General features: G+C 36.8%; 1 protein-coding gene across 1 annotated transcript in view; it reads left to right on the top strand.

Annotated features, from left to right (window-relative positions):
- The window catches only part of AGMO (alkylglycerol monooxygenase), a 381,378-nt gene that overhangs the window by 197,304 nt on the left and 164,873 nt on the right, over window positions 1-19,201 (top strand). Inside the window, exons 11-12 of the mRNA XM_036863969.1 lie at window positions 966-1,100; window positions 2,568-2,684. Of these exons, the coding sequence (XP_036719864.1) occupies window positions 966-1,100; window positions 2,568-2,684 (252 nt within the window). The remainder of the gene's footprint in view (window positions 1-965; window positions 1,101-2,567; window positions 2,685-19,201) is intronic.

Here is a 19,201-nt window from a genome sequence, read left to right as displayed (position 1 = left end):
AATATTTCAAGTAATTTTAAAAACAATTTTTATAATGCTAGCAGTTTAAATTCTGTAAGAGATAGTGAAAATACCAATGAGACCACAAATTCTGATAGAGCCATAACTTCTTTCTACATTAATTTATCACTACATGTATAATAGAACTCATTTCGAGAATCTACAGCTGATGCTCAATATCTAGGATTATTTTTAATCCTTTGATACATTTTTATAACATATATGATATGTATAGCTATTTATCCTAATAGCCAGTACTTGTTGAGTCCTTGTCATGTGTGGGCATACTTTTAACTTTATACATATCAAATGTGTGTTATTTAAAGAATGTGAATTCCTGCTATAAGCCTCAAGGTAAACTTCTGACTCAGCAAACTTTTCCTATTACAGAATGTGGTCTATCTATTTAATCCTCAGAGGTCTACCATCAGAAATGGCTTTGAACGTTTTTTCTTAAAATGAGGTGTTTGTCTGTAATTCAATACATTAAATAAAAGATTATTTTTTAAATATATAACAGATATGCAATATTTGTATGATTCCATGTTCAACTTTAAAAACCATTTAGCAAGTCTAAAAGAGATGTCATTTCACATGGCTGTTGAGTGCACAGGCTGCTAGTTAAATCCATTGGAATCAAATTCTCTGAACTCACTTTTTATTCTTTGCTGATTTTCTAAACAATTGCCCTATTATTAAATTTCATGTTTATAATTTTGTGGAGCTTCAGAAATATTGACAAGAACACATTTAAATGTAAAGGTATGCAGAATGCATAGAATGAATTTCAATTTATAATGCAATTGCATATTAATCAATATTAGCAAATTATACATAACCTATATATTAAAGAATAATTTGTAAGTTACATTAAACAATAAAATAAAATGCATGATTTAATGTATTTAATCTTTTTTGTTATGTTTTTTTCTTATTTTAAATAGACTATATTTTTATTCTTCTAGTTCCACCATTTACTTACCATGTGGACTACATTCTGGGCCACACCTGGATTCTTCAATAAGTTTTCTGTCATATTTAAAGGACCAGGATGGGGTCCAGGTAAACCAAGACTTGGACTGAATGAAGAAATCCCAGAGGTAAATAAAGTTCATGAATTCGTTGATGGCAAAGATTAATTTCATATCGTCAGGTCTACAGCCAGCCTGTAATACATGCTGACTTCATGCAAATATGAAAAAAGATGTTCCCTTAGGCAGATACAGCCCTGTAATGTGTAAATTAATAAGTGGACACCACCTAGGGGCCATTAAGAGGGGTGCCTTCTCCCAGGCTGACACTGCCTCTTACTAGGGAACATGGTTTGGGGCAGAGCAGCAGAGGCTGGTTTTCTTGGCTCAAACCCACAGCCGAGAGCCTTTGTGTAGTGCAGAAACCACACAGACACTTGTGGATCCGTCACAGAGAGCCTTAGAGAAGATTCAGTCTAGCCTTCATTTTGTCCATGAAAAACTGAGGTCTCCAGAATAAAAGGTCTAAAGTCATACTGAAATGATGTGGTTATTAGATTAGACCACAACTTTATTCATTCTATAGTGGCGTAGTAGCATTAAATACAGAAATCCCATGTAAAACTAAAAATAAACCAGGTAGAGATTTAAAACACTGAAAATCAAATGAAAAATTCAGTTTCAATATGGAATTTCTCTTATGAAATGGAGAAAAAGGAACTTCTTTCCAATCATTTAGGATATATATTGAGATTGCTTATCAAAATAACTGTCATTGATAGTAATATAGAAACAATAAGCTACTGTTGATTTCAAAGATAATTATGAGTATAAAAATAAGCCAGTATTCAAGAAAATGAAATATGTTTTATTTGAATATTGTTATTTTTCAAAAATCCTGATCTGAATAAGGATATTTTCTCATCCACTTATGAAAGCTGCTGTGTTGGAATTTCCAGACACTTGGTTATGTTCACAGTTAGTTATATAACAATGATCTAACTTGATATAGGTGAAAATAATTTGCTTATTTCAGCTCCAGAAAGTCTAGTCAGCTACGGTTCATTTCTTATTTTCCTTTTTTGCAATAGATAATTCAAAGTGAATACTTTAAAATCATATTAATGCCTAAATCTGCATTATAAGGGTAGGATTATATTATTTCTGGGAAACTGTAGTTTGGGAAAGCTGTTATCAATAAGACAGTATTTGCCTTTGAAGCATGATTATCTACACTATCCCAAATCACCTTCCATTTTCTCTTTTGCTATACTTTGATGTATAATCATGAACATATTTTCATATTTCGTATTACATGTTCATTTTGTTTATGTTAATCATCAGTATCAATTCTTACAGTGCTCTATATAAAGCAGAGTAGATCAGAATCATAATGCTTCTGAAATGAAAAACAAGTCTCCTAATTTTTACATTTTTTTCTATCCAAAGTAATAAACGTTAGAGTCATTTCGAGGATTAAAAAAGATAGCAAAACGTTTCATTTCTTTTTGCATATCTCCTCTTCACTTAGTGTGAATTCCAATGAGAGAGATAAGGGAACAATATAATGGAAAGGCTTCTTTCTTATCTTCCTAGGTCAAGGGGAAAGAAGTTCCCTTCTCATCATCAGCATCTCGGCTGTTACAGACATATGCAGTTGTACAGTTTGCTCTGTTACTAACATTTTATGAAGATACCTATACAGATAAAGCTGTAAGTGGTGCTCATTTTAAATAGAGTGTGAAAAAGTTATCTGTCACTTTGAAGATGAAAATAAGCTCCCTCTATTATAACTGTGCTCTATTCTTTTCTGTAATAATCTTTGAATTGTGGCAATGTCTAACATTTAAACAGGTAAACTGATTCTTCTAGAATTAATTTAATTAATGTAAGTTAATTAATTTTATCCAAAGTGTTCTGTATAAGATGTCCATCAAATGGTATATAATTGATCTAAAATATAAGTAGGAAATGATGTCACAAATAAATTCTTCAACAATTAAAAGAAAAGTATTTCAGAAGCTAGAATTAAATGTGTTGGGGAAAGCAGACTTTATAGCAATTTCAACATGCTTATCTTCAATTAAAGAATACCCTGATAACTTGAATTTAGGGGGTTTGCAATGTACGGTTAACTTCATTTATTTTGTCCTTTCTAAATATTCGAAATATTCCTGAACCACAAGAGCACTGGACCAGGGTTGAGAATCTGGATTCTGATTCAGGCATTACCACCTGGGGAATCATTTTTTGGCTACATGAGAATACCCTCATTGCCTATATTTTGGAGAAAACAAAAATAGCATAATGTATGTAAAAATGCACTGTAAACCATAAAAAGATAAAAACAGAGGTATTTTTCAATATTTGCTTTGTTTCACAGATTTATTCATATTATATTCTTCCAAAAAGAATTTACAATAGTTCAAAGTGGTACATAAATTATAGTAAAGTAACTAAGTTGGAAGTAGGTGAAATTGAAAATAGGATGACAGAAGAATGAAAAATCAGTATCTGACTTTGTTACCAAGGAAGTATGTACCTCATGAAAGAACCTCACTGAGTCAGGAATGTTGAGGCCTCACATAGCAGCAATGTATGTGTAATGTTTACGCTCTAAAGAAACGGGGAAAGGGGCCTTCCATTTCTAGCAAAATGGTGGGTTAGATACACCTACTTCTTTTTAAGGCATATCAAACACCTAAAATTGCTGGACAAAATGTAATTTTTTTTTTTTTTTAAACATCTTTATTGAAGTATAATTGCCTTACAATAGTGTGTTAGCTTCTGCTTTATAACAAAGTTAATCAGTTATACATATACAATATGTTCCCATATCTCTTCCCTCTTGCATCTCCCTCCCTCCCACCCTCCCCATCCCACCCGTCTAGGTGGTCACAAAGCACCGAGCTGATCTCCCTGTGCTATGCGGCTGCTTCCCACTAGCTATCTATTTTACATTTGGTAGTGTATATATGTCCATGACACTCTCTCACCCTGTCACATCTCACCCCACCCCCTCCCCATATCCTCAAGTCCATTCTCTAGTAGGTCTGTGTCTTTATTCCCGTCTTGCCACTAGGTTCTTCATGGCTTTTTTTTTCCCTTAGATTCCGTATATATGTGTTAGCATACTGTATTTGTTTTTCTCTTTCTGACTTACTTCACTCTGTATGACAGACTCTAACTCCATCCACCTCATTACAAATACCTCCATTTCATTTCTTTTTATGGCTGAGTAATATTCCATTGTATATATGTGCCACATCTTCTTTATCCATTCATCTGTCGATGGACATTTAGGTTGCTTCCATGTCCTGGCTATTGTAAATAGAGCTGCAATGAACATTTTGGTACATGACTCTTTTTGAACTATGGTTTTCTCAGGGTATATGCCAGTAGTGGGATTGCTGGATCGTATGGTAGTTCTATTTGTAGTTTTTTAAGGAACCTCCACACTGTTCTCCATAGTGGCTGTATCAATTTACATTCCCACCAACAGTGCAAGAGAGTTCCCTTTCCTCCACACCCTCTCCAGCATTTATTGTTTGTAGATTTTTTGATGATGGCCATTCTGACCAGTGTGAGATGATATCTCATTGTAGTTTTGATTTGCATTTCTCTAATGATTAATGATGTTGAGCATTCTTTCATGTGTCTGTAGGCCATCTGTATATCTTCTTTGGAGAAATGTCTATTTAGGTCTTCTGCCCATTTTTGGATTGGGTTGTTCATTTTTTTGTTATTGAGCTGCATGAGCTGCTTGTAAATCTTGGAGATTAATCCTTTGTCAGTTGCTTCATTTGCAAATATTTTCTCCCATTCTGATGGTTGTCTTTTCGTCTTGTTTATGGTTTCCTTTGCTGTGCAAAAGCTTTTAAGTTTCATTAGGTCCCATTTGTTTATTTGTGTTCTTATTTCCATTTCTCTGGGAGCTGGGTCAAAAAGAATCTTGCTGTGATGTATGTCATAGAGTGTTCTGCCTATGTTTTCCTCTAAGAGTTTGATAGTGTCTGGTCTTACACTTAGGTCTTTAATCCATTTTGAGTTTATTTTTGTGCATGGTGTCAGGGAGTGTTCTAATTTCATACTTTTACATGTATCTGTCCAATTTTCCCAGCACCACTTATTGAAGAGGCTGTCTTTTCTCCACTGTATATGCTTGCCTCCTTTTTCAAAGATAAGGTGACCATATGTGCGTGGGTTTATCTCTGGGCTTTCTATCCTGTTCCATTGATCTATATTTCTGTTTTTGTGCCAGTACCAAACTGTCTTGATTACTGTAGTTTTGTAATATAGTCTGAAATCAGGGAGCCTGATTCCCCCAGCTCCATTTTTCGTTCTCAAGATTGCTTTGGCTATTCGGGGTCTTTTGTGTTTCCATACAAATTGTGAAATTTTTTGTTCTAGTTCTGTGAAAAATGCCAGTGGTAGTTTGATAGGGATTGCATTGAATCTGTAGATTGCTTTGGGTAGTAGAGTCATTTTCACAATGTTGATTCTTCCAATCCAGGAACATGGTATATCTTTCCATCTATTTGTATCATCTTTAATTTCTTTCATCAGTGTCTTATAATTTTCTGCATACAGGTCTTTTGTCTCCTTAGGTAGGTTTATTCCTAGATATTTTATTCTTTTTGTTGCAATGGTAAACGGGAGTGTTTTCTTAATTCACTTTCAGATTTTTCATCATTAGTATATAGAAATGCAAGAGATTTCTGTGCATTAATTTTGTATCCTGCTACTTTACCAAATTCACTGATTAGCTCTAGGAGTTTTCTGGTAGCATCTTTAGGATTCTCTATGTATAGTATCATGTCATCTGCAAACAGTGACAGCTTTACTTCTTCTTTTCCGATTTGGATTCCTTTTATTTCTTTTTCTTCTCTGATTGCTGTGGCTAAAACTTCCAAAACTATGTTGAATAATAGTGGTGAGAGTGGGCAACCTTGTCTTGTTCCTGATCTTAGTGGAAATGGTTTCAGTTTTTCACCATTGAGGACAATGTTGGCTGTGGGTTTGTCATATATGGCCTTTATTATGTTGAGGAAAGTTCCCTCTATGCCTACTTTCTGCAGGGCTTTTATCATAAATGGGTGTTGAATTTTGTCGAAAGCTTTCTCTGCATCTATTGAGATGATCATATGGTTTTTCTCCTTCAATTTGTTAATATGGTGAATCACATTGATTGATTTACGTATATTGAAGAATCCTTGCATTCCTGGGATAAACCCCACTTGATCATGGTGTATGATCCTTTTAATGTGCTGTTGGATTCTGTGTGCGAGTATTTTGTTGAGGATTTTTGCATCTATGTTCATCAGTGATATTGGCCTGTAGTTTTCTTTCTTTGTGACATCTTTGTCTGGTTTTGGTATCAGGGTGATGGTGGCCTCGTAGAATGAGTTTGGGAGTGTTCCTCCCTCTGCAATATTTTGGAAGAGTTTGAGAAGGATAGGTGTTAGCTCTTCTCTAAATGTTTGATAGAATTCACCTGTGAAGCCATCTGGTCCTGGGCTTTTGTTTGTTGGAAGGTTTTTAATCACAGTTTCAATTTCAGTGCTTGTGATTGGTCTGTTCATATTTTCTATTTCTTCCTGGTTCAGTCTCGGCAGTTTGTGCATTTCTAAGAATTTGTCCATTTCTTCCAGGTTGTCCATTTTATTGGCGTAGAGTTGCTTGTAGTAATCTCTCATGATCTTTTGTATTTCTGCAGTGTCAGTGGTTACTTCTCCTTTTTCATTTCTAATTCTATTGATTTGAGTCTTCTCCCTTTTTCTCTTGATGAGTCTGGCTAATGGTTTATCAATTTTGTTTATCTTCTCAAAGAACCAGCTTTTAGTTTTATTGATTTTTGCTATTGTTTCCTTCATTTCTTTTTCATTTATTTCTGACCTGATCTTTATGATTTCTTTCCTTCTGCTAGCTTTGGGGTTTTTTTGTTCTTCTTTCTCTAATTGCTTTAGGTGTAAGGTTAGGTTGTTTATTCGAGATGTTTCCTGTTTCTTGAGGTAGGCTTGTATTGCTATAAACTTCCCTCTTAGCACTGCTTTTGCTGCGTCCCATAGGTTTTGGGTCGTCGTATCTCCATTGTCATTTGTTTCTAGGTATTTTTTTATTTCCCCTTTGATTTCTTCAGTGATCACTTCGTTATTAAGTAGTGTATTGTGTAGCCTCCATGTGTTTGTATTTTTTACAGATCTTTTCCTGTAATTGATATCTAGTCTCATAGCGTTGTGGTCGGAAAAGATACTTGATACGATTTCAATTTTCTTAAATTTACCAAGGCTTGATTTGTGACCCAAGATATGATCTATCCTGGAGAATGTTCCATGCGCACTTGAGAAAAATGTGTATTCTGTTGTTTTTGGGTGGAATGTCCTATAAATATCAATTAAGTCCATCTTGTTTAATGTATCATTTAAAGCTTGTGTTTCCTTATTTATTTTCATTTTGGATGATCTGTCCATTGGTGAAAGTGGGGTGTTAAAGTCCCCTACTATGATTGTGTTGCTGTCAATTTCCCCTTTTATGGCTGTTAGTATTTGCCTTATGTATTGAGGTGCTCCTATGTTGGGTGCATAAATATTTACAATTGTTATACCTTCCTCTTGGATCGATCCCTTGATCATTATATAGTGTCCTTCTTTATCTCTTATAATATTCTTTATTTTAAAGTCTATTTTGTCTGATATGAGAATTGCTACTCCAGCTTTCTTTTGATTTCCATTTGCATGGAATATCTTTTTCCATCCCCTCACTTTCAGTCTGTATGTGTCTCTAGGTCTGAAGTGGGTCTCTTGTAGACAGCATATATATGGGTCTTGTTTTTGTATCCATTCAGCCAGTCTGTGTCTTTTGGTGGGAGCATTTAATCCATTTACATTCAAGGTAATTATCGATATGTATGTTCCTATTCCCATTTTCTTAAATGTTTTGGGTTTGTTATTGTAGGTGTTTTCCTTCTCTTGTGTTTCTTGCCTAGAGAAGTTCCTTTAGCATTTGTTGTAAAGCTGGTTTGGTGGTGCTGAACTCTCTCAGCTTTTGCTTGTCTGTAAAGGTTTTAATTTCTCCATCACATCTGAATGAGATCCTTGCTGGGTAGAGTAATCTTGGTTGTAGGTTTTTCTCCTTCATCACTTTAAGTATATCCTGCCACTCCCTTCTGGCTTGCAGAGTTTCTGCTGAAAGATCAGATGTTAACCTTATGGGGATTCCCTTGTGTGTTATTTGTTGTTTTTCCCTTGCTGCTTTTAATATGTTTTCTTTATATTTAATTTTTGACAGTTTGATTAATATGTGTCTTGGCGTGTTTCTCCTTGGGTTTATCCTGTATGGGACTCTCTGTGCTTCCTGGACTTGATTAACTATTTCCTTTCCCATATTAGGGAAGTTTTCAACTATAATCTCTTCAAATATTTTCTCAGTCCCTTTCTTTTTCTCTTCTTCTTCTGGGACCCCTATAATTCGAATGTTGGTGCGTTTAATGTTGTCCCAGAGGTCTCTGAGACTGTCCTCAGTTCTTTTCATTCTTTTTTCTTTATCCTGCTCTGCAGTAGTTATTTCCACCATTTTATCTTCCAGATCACTTATCCTTTCTTCTGCCTCAGTTATTCTGCTATTGATCCCATCTAGAGTATTTTTAATTTCATTTATTGTGTTTTTCATCGTTGCTTGGTTCCTCTTTAGTTCTTCTACGTCCTTGTTAAATGTTTCTTGCATTTTGTCTATTCTATTTCCAAGATTTTGGATCATCCTTACTATCATTATTCTGAATTCTTTTTCAGGTAGACTACCTATTTCCTCTTCATTTGTTAGGTCTGGTGTGTTTTGACCCTGCTCCTTCATCTGCTGTGTGTTTTTCTGTCGTCTCATTTTGCTTATCTTACTGTGTTTGGGGTCTCCTTTTCACAGGCTGCAGGTTCGTAGTTCCCGTTGTTTTTGGTATCTGTCCCCAGTGGGTAAGGTTGGTTCAGTGGGCTGTGTAGGCTTCCTGGTGGAGGGGACTATTGCCTGTGTTCTGGTGGATGAGGTTGAATCTTGTCTTTCTGGTGGGCACGTCCACGTCTGGTGGTGTGTTTTGGGGTGTCTGTGGCCTTATGATTTTAGGCAGCCTCCCTGCTAATGGATGGGGCTGTGTTCCTGTCTTGCTAGTTGTTTGGCATAGGGTGTCCAGCCCTGTAGCTTGCTGGTCGTTGAGTGAAGCTGGGTCTTGATGTTGAGATGGAGATCTCTGAGAGATTTTTGCCGTTTGGTATTACGTGGAGCTGGTAGGTCTCTTGTGGACCAGTGTCCTGAAGTTGGCTCTCCCACCTCAGAGGCACAGCCCTGATGCCTGGCTGGAGCACCAAGAGCCTTTCATCCACACAGCTCAGAATATAAGGGAGAAAAAAATAGAAAGAAAAAAAGAGGATAAAATAAAATAAAATAAGCTATTATAATAAAAAATAAAAAAAAAATTATTAAGAGTAAATGTATTCAGAAAAAAATTTTTTTTAATTTTTAAAAATAGATTTATTAATTTTTTATAGTAAAAAATAAGAGAAAAATTTTTAAGAAAAAAATTTATTAAGAAAAAATATTTTAATTTTTTAAAATAAAAAATATGAAAAAACTTATTAAAAAATTTTTTAATTTCTAAAAATAGAAAATACGGAAAAAATTATTAAGAAAACATATATTAGGAAAAAAAAATTTTTTTAAGTAAAAAAAAAAAAAAATGGACGGACCTAACCCTAGGACTGATGGTGAAAGAAAAGCTATACAGACAAAATCTCACCCAGAAGCATACACATATACACTCACAAAAAAAGGAAAAGGGGAAACTAATATATCCTGCTCCTAAAGTCCACCTTTTGAATTTGGGATGATTTGTTGTCTATTCAGGTATTCAACAGATGCAGGCACATCAAGTTGTTTGTGGAGCTTTAATCCGCTGCTTCTGAGGCTGCTGGGAGAGATTTCCCTTTCTCTTCTTTGTTCGTACAGCTCCCAGCGTTCAGCTTTGGATTTGGACCTGCCTCTGCATGTACGTCGCCTGAGGGCATCCGTTCCCCGCCCAGACAGAACGGGGTTAAAGGAGCAGCTGCTTCGGGGGCTCTGGCTCACTCAGGCCGGGGGAGGGAGCGGTACGGAGGAGGCGGGGCGAGCCTGCGGCGTCAGAGGCGTCGTGACGTTGCAGCAGCCTGAGGCACGCCGTGCGTTCTCCCGGGGAAGTTGTCCCCGGATCACGGGAGCCCGGCAGCGGCGAGCTGCACAGGTTCCCGGGAGGGGCGGTGTGGAGAGTGACCTGTGCTCGCACACAGGCTTCTTGGTGGCGGCAGCAGCAGCCTTAGCGTTTCCTACCAGTCTCTGGGGTCCGCGCTGATGGCCGCGGCTCGCGCCCGTCTCTGGGGTCTGCGCTGTTAGCCGCAGCTCGCGCCCGCCTCTGAAGTTCGTCTAGGCGGCGCTCTGAATCCCCTCTCCTTGCGCGCCGCAAAACAAAGAGGCAAGAAAAAGTCTCTTGCCTCTTCGGCGGCTGCAGACCTCCTCTCCGGCTCCCTCCCGGCTCGCCGCGGCACGCCAACCCCTTCAGGCTGTGTTCACGCCGCCAACCCCAGTCCTCTCCCTGCGATCCGACCGAAGCCCGCGCCTCAGCTCCCAGCTCCGCCTGCCCCAGCGGGTGAGCAGACAAGCCTCTCGGGCTGGTGAGCGCTGCTCGGCGCTGAGCCTCTGTGCGGGAATCTCTCCGTTTTTCCCTCTGCGCCCCTGTTGCTGTGGGATCCGCGCTGATAGCTGCGGCTCGCACCCGTCTCTGGATTTTGTTTAGGCAGCGCTCTGAATCCCCTCTCCTTGCGCGCCGCGAAACAAAGAGGCAAGAAAAAGTCTCTTGCCTCTTCGGCAGCTGCAGACTTTTTCCCGGACTCCCTCCCGGCTAGCACCAAAGCCCAAGCCTCAGCTCCCAGCCCCCGCCCGCCCTGGCGGGTGAGCAGACAAGCCTCTCGGGCTGGTGAGTGCTGGTTGGCGCCGAGCCTCTGTGCGGGAGTCTCTCCGCTTTGCCCTCCGCACCCCTGTGGCTGCGCTCTCCTCCGCGGCTCCGAAGCTTCCCCCCTCTGCCACCCGCAGTCTCTGCCCGCAAAGGGGCTTCCTAGTGCCTGGAAACCTTTCCTCCTTCACAGCTCCCTCCCACTGGTGCAGGTCCCGTCCCTATTCTTTTGTCTCTGTTATTTCTTTTTTCTTTTACCCTACCCAAGTACGTGGGGATTTTCTTGCCTTTTGGGAGGTCTGACGTCTTCTGCCAGCGTTCAGTGGGTGTTCTGTAGGAGCAGTTCCACGTGTAGATGTATTTCTACTGTATCTGTGGGAAGGAAGGTGATCTCCGCGTCTTACTCTTCCGCCATCTTGCCAGCAAGCTCCACCAACACCCAAAATGTAATTTTTAAGAAAACCCTTTAAATACACTGCATAGATGAGTAGGCAAAAAATTGAGGTACTCCTTAGAGGCTAAAAATGTTGAGAAAATGCAAATCCAATGAGGTGCTCTTCCTGACAGCTGTCCCAGGCACTGAGAAATCTCTGTTGATCAAGACCTTAAGGGACCTGAAACAAAGCTGAGAGCCTACGTGGGTGGAAAGTCAGTTAAAGAACTTCAAGTAAAACAACTGAAAACAAAAGAAATACTCTCAGCAAGGGGAGGGGGAGGAGGATGAGAAAAAGAAAGGTAAAAAGGAAACTTACCCATACTGGACTTGGCTTTGAGGAGGCAGAAAAAAGTTGTCCCTGAGAATTTTTGACTACAAACCACCTCTCACTCAGATATGGATCCAGGATTTACACTAACCATTGATTTATAAACCTAAACTAAGTGTGTAGTCTCAGATTAGGACTCATGTTTAAAAGACCCATGTTCAAATCATGCTTAGAGCAATCCCCTCAAACTCAGGTCTCAGCATAGTCCCCCAGGTAATGTCTCAATGATGATGAACTGAGAGATAAAAATCACAGAAACACACTAGGAGAAAGCCACTATGACAAAGCATTAACAGAAACAACAAGCAACAGAATTATACCCTCAAAAACAACAGATTTTGAAAATAAAATCAATTAAAAGATAAATTAAGTAAATTTAATATATTTGAAGAAGCAAAAGTTGAAATTAAAAAGAAATTAGAAATTATGGAAAATCAAGAAACAATGATGAAACACATTTAGAAATAATCAAATTAGACTTCTAGAACACAAAAATATAATGGACATAAGGAAGTCAATGACTTCATTGGCAGTTTAAAGACAACTAAAGAGAGAATTAGTGCATTAAAAGAGCAAAAAAAGTATCCATTATATAGTGCGAACAGACAATGATATTAAAAAACATAACAGAAGTTATCTTTAGACATAAAAAATAGTGTGAAAAAGTCTAAGATAATGCAAGAATCCAGAAAAAATGCAGATGAATACAAATAGGATTAGTGGGCAGTGAATTCAAAAAAGATAAATTACCTTTTTCAAAGATTAAGTAAGTGCTGTTGACAGATATCAGCCTGTCCATGAAAGCTCCATAATAGAAGTTAATAAATGATATACACAGAAAAATTAGTCTATTATAAGTTTTTTAAAAATAATTTTAATACATAAAGCCTATGGAATTATATTTCATAATTAGATACCATTGTAATAATCACAGTATATTCTATTGGAACAATTCCAAGTATTCCATATGACTCACACAGTGAGTTCTATAAATAAGTCTACTTGAAATAGGTCACTGAGTGTATTAAGAAGGACTCTTTGGTTGTATATGACAGAAATTCAGCTTAGAGTGAATTTATTAACTCATATAACTGAAGAGTCTGGGGTTTTTCTTCTTTAGACAGTGCTGGATCCAGTGAGTCAAGTAACTTCATCAGGAATCTTCTCATTCTTTTCTGCAGTTATGCATTTCTCAAAGCAGATTCTCCTACAGGCTCTCAACCTTCATGGTAGCAAGATGGTTACCAGCAGCTCTAGCTTTAAATACTTCCACACAAGGAACTCCAGAAGTGAAAGTTCCAAGCCGGAGTCTGATGTTATGGGTGGGTTCATCTGGGTATCACCGAACCCATCAATGTGATCAGGCCTGGATCACAGACCATTTAATCTATCAATGGGAGGACAGGGCCAGTGATAGGAAGGCTTGAAAGACATATTGAGATGATAGTTTATAGAAAAAAGGAAATAGACTCAAGTAGGCAAAAATAACAAATGTTAGATCTATGTGAATCCTTCTCACTCCTAAATACTATGTGATTTCAACTTGTTTTCAAAAAATATTCTTTTAACACTTATAAATGTATAGTAACATAATAAACCTTCCTGTAGGGTATCATTTTAAAGTATCTATGATATGAGTGTCCATTAGATATCTTCTGTTCTAAGAAACAGATTATCCAATTAAATGTGGCTTAAGTATAACTGAAAATTCAGAGGTGAGTATTTCCAGGATTGATTAGTTCAGCAGTTCAAACATGTAGAGTTTCCAAAAAGGCTTCTCTACAGTTCTCTGGGCTTTCATCATCATAATTACAGCAACTCAAGGCATCATGTCCTCACACTGTGACCAAAGGCAGCAAGTTCAGTTCTCCTAGAGCATCTTGTAAATCTCACTTAAGAAGGAGGGGAAAAATGTCCCAGAGTATTTCCCAGCAAATGTCCTTTCATGTCTCATTGTTCAGGACTGATTCACATGCCCACACAGAAACAATAACTAACACTAGTTCATGAATTAACCATGAATGAATTATACCAAACATAATTCATGCCCTGGGGATAAAGGGTTCATTTTGCCTCTGAGTACATCCCTTTCTTATACCTGGACAAAATCAGCATAGTATTAGTATAGAAGATACAGGGGATATTTTCTGGTTGGGCAAATAGCAGTGTATGTCACAATGTGTCCTGCTAAATAAAATAGGTTTACAAGATGTTTACAGAGACTATTGGATAATATATTGAAGAAAGCCATTTCAATTTTAAACATCATTTGAAGACTTTAACGATTGGTATTGTCCATATGTATTTGTGTTTTTAGCATTTAAAATTAATAACCCCAAATTGCTACACATAGTGACTCCAATTTTGGACACTAGACAAGTTCACGTGTGCTCTCTGCCCACGTACAATGTTTTTTTTTTTTAAACTACAGAAAAACTCGTTCCTGATTATAGGAGAAAACAATGATTTAAATTCTGGTTTCCATTTTGTGGACTGAAAAAAAGAAATAGGATATGACGTGACCAGAAATGCTTTGAAAACGTCATGGAAGAATATATAATGGCTTATTATTTTTTTTTTATAATGGCTTATTATTTGCTGGTTCATACATGTACTGCAACTAATGTAACCAATTCCAAATTGTAGCAGGTTCATTTGCCTTTAGCTTCAAAAGAGACAAAATTTGAACCCCAGAATTTCTTTCAGGAGCAAAGCTTTCTTAAAAGCAGCATGGATTACATCACTCTTAGCAGTGCACAAGTAGATGTCAGACTACCATAATGGTTAGACTTATTAATTGCTTAACCTAAGGTCTCATAATCATGTTTTCAAGTATTACATAATTAACCCATCACTGATTACTTTGTTAAACTACTTTGTTATTTTAATTTGTTCACCTAAGTTATGATTAAAATATGCCTGCGTAAATAGAGTTTAGGTGATTGAATAACACCAGAAGAAAAGCTACATCTTCTACATCTAAATATCTAACTCTTGATATACTGATCAATACTGAGTACAGTTTGCATTATTGAATTTTTTTTAGCTGTACTAAATACAGTCTCAAAATAAATTAACCTAATTCATAGAAATAAAAATGAAAATTTACCCATTTTGATGTTGAAATAGAGGCCTTAATATTAAGCTCACCAAGAGAATTTGAAGGTCTAGGCATGTGTGAGTGCTTCTTGGGTTAAAATGTAGCCAGACAGGGTGTATGTTAAAATATGTAACTCATAGCATGGTTTTCACAAGGTTTTTCCACTGTCGTAAAAAAACTATATGAGAAACTCATGTAGATATGTCGACAAAGAGAAATATCAAGTGATGAAATCCTTTTCAAATTGAAATTAGAGTTGGAGACAGCTTCATCCCTGACACAAATTAATTTTGAAAAGTGCATTTGCTTGTTTCCCACACAGGTTTTTCTTTGCTAAAAACATGCTGTGCAACTAGGAAAAAAAGGTTGCTTATTTGCAAAATTCTATAGTGCCTTTCTAGTCTCAGGGATGTTTAAAAGCATCTGAAGACATTAAAATCCAACAGCAATATTTTTTTTCCAGATTCACTGTAGCCAATAATCACATAGAAAAGTTGTGGCTGACGTGTAATTGCAGACCCTGCTGTAGTCCCACAGCCTTTTCTGTTTATGCGTATACCGGAGTAGATAAATACTTACTTGTTTAATGTGTGCAAGTTCTGTATAAATAACTTTGGGAGTCAAAATAGCAATTTGATGGCCACCAAGAAGGTGGAAAATGCACACTTCTTTCTTACTGAAACTTGCAATGTATACATTTAAATATATAGTGTTTAGTTTAGTGATATGACCCACAGTCTTTTATGTTGATTTTAGTTTAATAATGCTTGGGAAATCAATTCCTCAGCTGCCAGGGTCCACCTCATGGGGTGATATCATGAATACGGGTTTGAAATGGAAATATGGACGCACTAGCATGTTTCCAAAGTAAAACTGTAAAGGCAATGCTATCCTTTTCAATAATAGACACACTCAAAACAGTTTGAATATTTAACAGGGTCTTATAATAGAATGTATAATAAAGTTACTGTAGATATGTCTAACCCAGATTATTTGGTGATATATTTCAATATGAGGCATCTGAGAATATCCAATATAAATTTGGAAACAGGTTTTTAGAGTCTTAAATTCCCCTGGTTGCTGTACTCTGTAAAACATTATGGGCACTAAAATTTTGTAACCAATGCTTTCATATTGACACGTTTTAACAGACCCTTAGAAAAAAATCAATATATTTAGTGGTACTGTCATAACAGAGAGTGTCGCTTGCACAAATTAGATCTAACTTAGGTCCTACATGAAACCTCTCAAGTCAATATTCAGCACATACTGTTTTCTTCCAGTGCAGCCCACTGGGATCTAATTTAATTTCCTAAAGTTCTTAGGTGGTAACTGAAGTAATATGAAAAAAGAAATGTGAGCTAAATTGAGCATCAATTATAATTTAAATCCATGAAATGAATGTAATAAATGTGTATTAGTAAAGGAAGGATATTAACCAAAGCTACCTGTCTAATAAGCATAGACTTTGGGAACTTAGAAAAGTGATCATTGTGAATTCCTGTGAAAAATCTATTTTTGTCCACTATATTGAAATATAATAAAGTGGGAAATTGAGCATTTAAAAATGTCTTTTGCATCAAATAATGAAATATTAACTGTGAAATTAAATATATCTTCATACTATTAGTACTGTCTCAAAATTTGTTTAGCATCAGGCAGCTCTTTTAAAAGCTATCATATAATAAATACAACCAACCATGAACTGCTTATAATTTGAATTAAGATCTCATTTTGACTTATTAGAAATATGTAAAAATTAGATACTTTAATTCAGCTTTGGAAACTCAAATCTCAATGCACAGTTTTTTCTTTAATATTCTTATTGGAGTGTAATTGTTTTGCAATGTTGTGTTAGTTTCTGTTGTACAGCAAAGTGAATCAGCTATAAGCATACATATATTCCCATATCCCCTCCCTCTGGAGCCTCCCTCCCACCCTCCCTATCCCACCCCTCTAGGTCATCACAGAGCATAGAGCTGATCTCCCTGTGCTGTGCAGCAGCTTCCCACTAGCCATCCATTTTACATTTGGTAGTGTATATATGTCAGTGCTACTCTCCCACTTTGTCCCAGCGTCCCCTTCCCCCCTGTGTCCTCAAGTCCATTCTCTACATCTGCATCTTTATTCTTCCCCTGCCACTAGTTTCATCGGTACCAAATTTTTAGATTCCATATATGTGCATTAGCATACGGTATTTGTTTTTCTCTTTCTGACTTACTTCACTCTGTATGACAGACTCTAGGTCCATCCACCTCATTACAAATAACTCAATTTCATTCCTTTTTATGGCTGAGTAATATTCCATTGTATATATGTCAATGCACAGATTTTGAGGGTCTTATTTCTTTATTAAAAGTCATTCTCACGAAAAAGCAGTTTGTCTCTCTGAGACTGTCTTTTAAAGTCCCTTTTATCTTTTGTATTCTGGGATATAACTGAAAGGTGTATAGCTTATATTTCTAGTTGTTTCTTAGTGAAAAAATAAAAGTATCCTATAAAGAGTACAGAGAAAGTTGGTATAGTGAGTTCAGTGAGATGTTGAGACAAATACTGGTAATTTAGAGATGCTCCAATGACCCCTGAAATAGTTCTACTGACATTCCAAGGATGATGTTATGTCAACATGTATATCTTCTTAAGCAAATGTCATAAGACCTTTCATTGCTGTTGTTTCTCAGTCTTGCACTCATAGCTACCCGATACTGAGGCAAGACCCTTCAGTGTTCTCTACCCAATGCCCAGTGAATCATGAGGCTATCCAGTCTGGCTGATGGGAACTGGTACTCTAGCTGGCCCTGTTGTGAGCTCTGGGCATTGCAAGCTCTAGTCCTTTTCTAACCTTTGATAGTCTCCTCACATGCATGAGCTGATATACGAGACTTGATGGGCACCCCCTGCAGATGAATAGAGTTCTGTCTATGCAGCTCTCTCCTCTTTGGTACTCTCTTCCAAACAATAGCCTCCTTGGCTTCTCCCAAATCCCAGCTCCATCTCCTCAAATCAGGAAGTCTACCAGGCCCCTCTGAGTTCCCTCTGTGCAGCAGCATAGAAACTCTCTCAAGGTAGTAACCTGGAGCAATAGTGAGGGGTCATGTCATTTGTATCCCGTTTCCCTGGGATCACTGACCTTTGTTGCCTGGTGTCCAGGGTCTTGAAAACAATTGTTTCAGATATGTTGTTTTGCTTTGTTTTGTTTTGTTTTCAAGTGGGAGGGAAAATCAGTCCTTGTTTCTCTATTTAGTTGGGTGCACATTCATTATTAACAGAGTGGAATCATAGCTTGAAATATGACTACAACATAACTATTCTTCAAGTCACGTTACTTGAAGTTTTTAAAATAAAATTTTTTGCTTTTATTTCTTACACATTTTTGTAGAAACTGACTATTCCATACCAATTCAGTGCTTCTGAACTATATATTTGTTATACATTTTAGGCAATATATTTTCACCTTTGATATATTTATTTAGTTTGCTTCTTGTTTGAAATTATAGAAAATGTTCATTCTAATCATATTATGTATGCTTCAACAGTAACCAAACGTTCTGAAAATATTGAAAAAAACAATATAGTCAATATTGATATATATTTTTTTAAAAACAGGATCTTATTTCAATATAGATTCTTGAGATCCATATAGAATTACAAATTGCTTGATGATATCACATTGAGTTCTGTTCCTGTGCCTATGTTGTAATACTGGGAAGCATCTTCAAGACTTAGGTTTCAGCTCAAGGTATCTAAAAGGAGCCATCAGAGTCACGGGGATGATGAGGTAGCAGAGCAAGTGTGCCCCAAACCAAATTTTCTGCCTTCACATCAGAGGTTACAGACATTTAAGTATTAGGAAATTTTCGACCTTATTTTACAGATGTTTGGGAAGATGAACATTTTGAGTCAAAATAATGACTTTAGTAGATCTTTTCAGAAATTCCTAAAAATGCACAACCCTGATATAATAAAATCAAGACATTTTCATTTCTAAATCCTTAGAATAAGACTATGGAAAATATTATCAAATTACCTCTGACAATACACAAAGTTCTTTAAAAAAGAATGTATATAGACGCTTACTATTATTTTAGGACATAGTGTATGGGGCTGATATTTCCCTTTGTGAGATTTGTCGGGTGGGAAAACATGAAAGGTAATTATGTTGATCACCAGAATTTTTCTGTGGAATAGTAAGAGGGTGATATCCCCATTGAAGAAGAAAAAGGCTTTCTTCTTTATATACCCTATGTGGGCAAAGGAAGGACTCTCACACCTTCATTAATTGTTTAAGCAACATTGCATCAAACATGTAATTGTAATTTTTGAGTTCCTATGTAGTTAACGTTGCCTCATGAGTATTTTTTCTCATCTACTTAAAGTTGCAGGGATGTTTGCTTTTTTCAAG

Source organism: Balaenoptera musculus, chromosome 9 (genome assembly GCF_009873245.2).
Source record: "Balaenoptera musculus isolate JJ_BM4_2016_0621 chromosome 9, mBalMus1.pri.v3, whole genome shotgun sequence".
Lineage (NCBI taxonomy): Eukaryota > Metazoa > Chordata > Mammalia > Artiodactyla > Balaenopteridae > Balaenoptera > Balaenoptera musculus.
The sequence above is the reverse complement of the archived record's forward strand: the minus strand, read 5'-3'. Positions and strand labels throughout refer to the sequence as shown.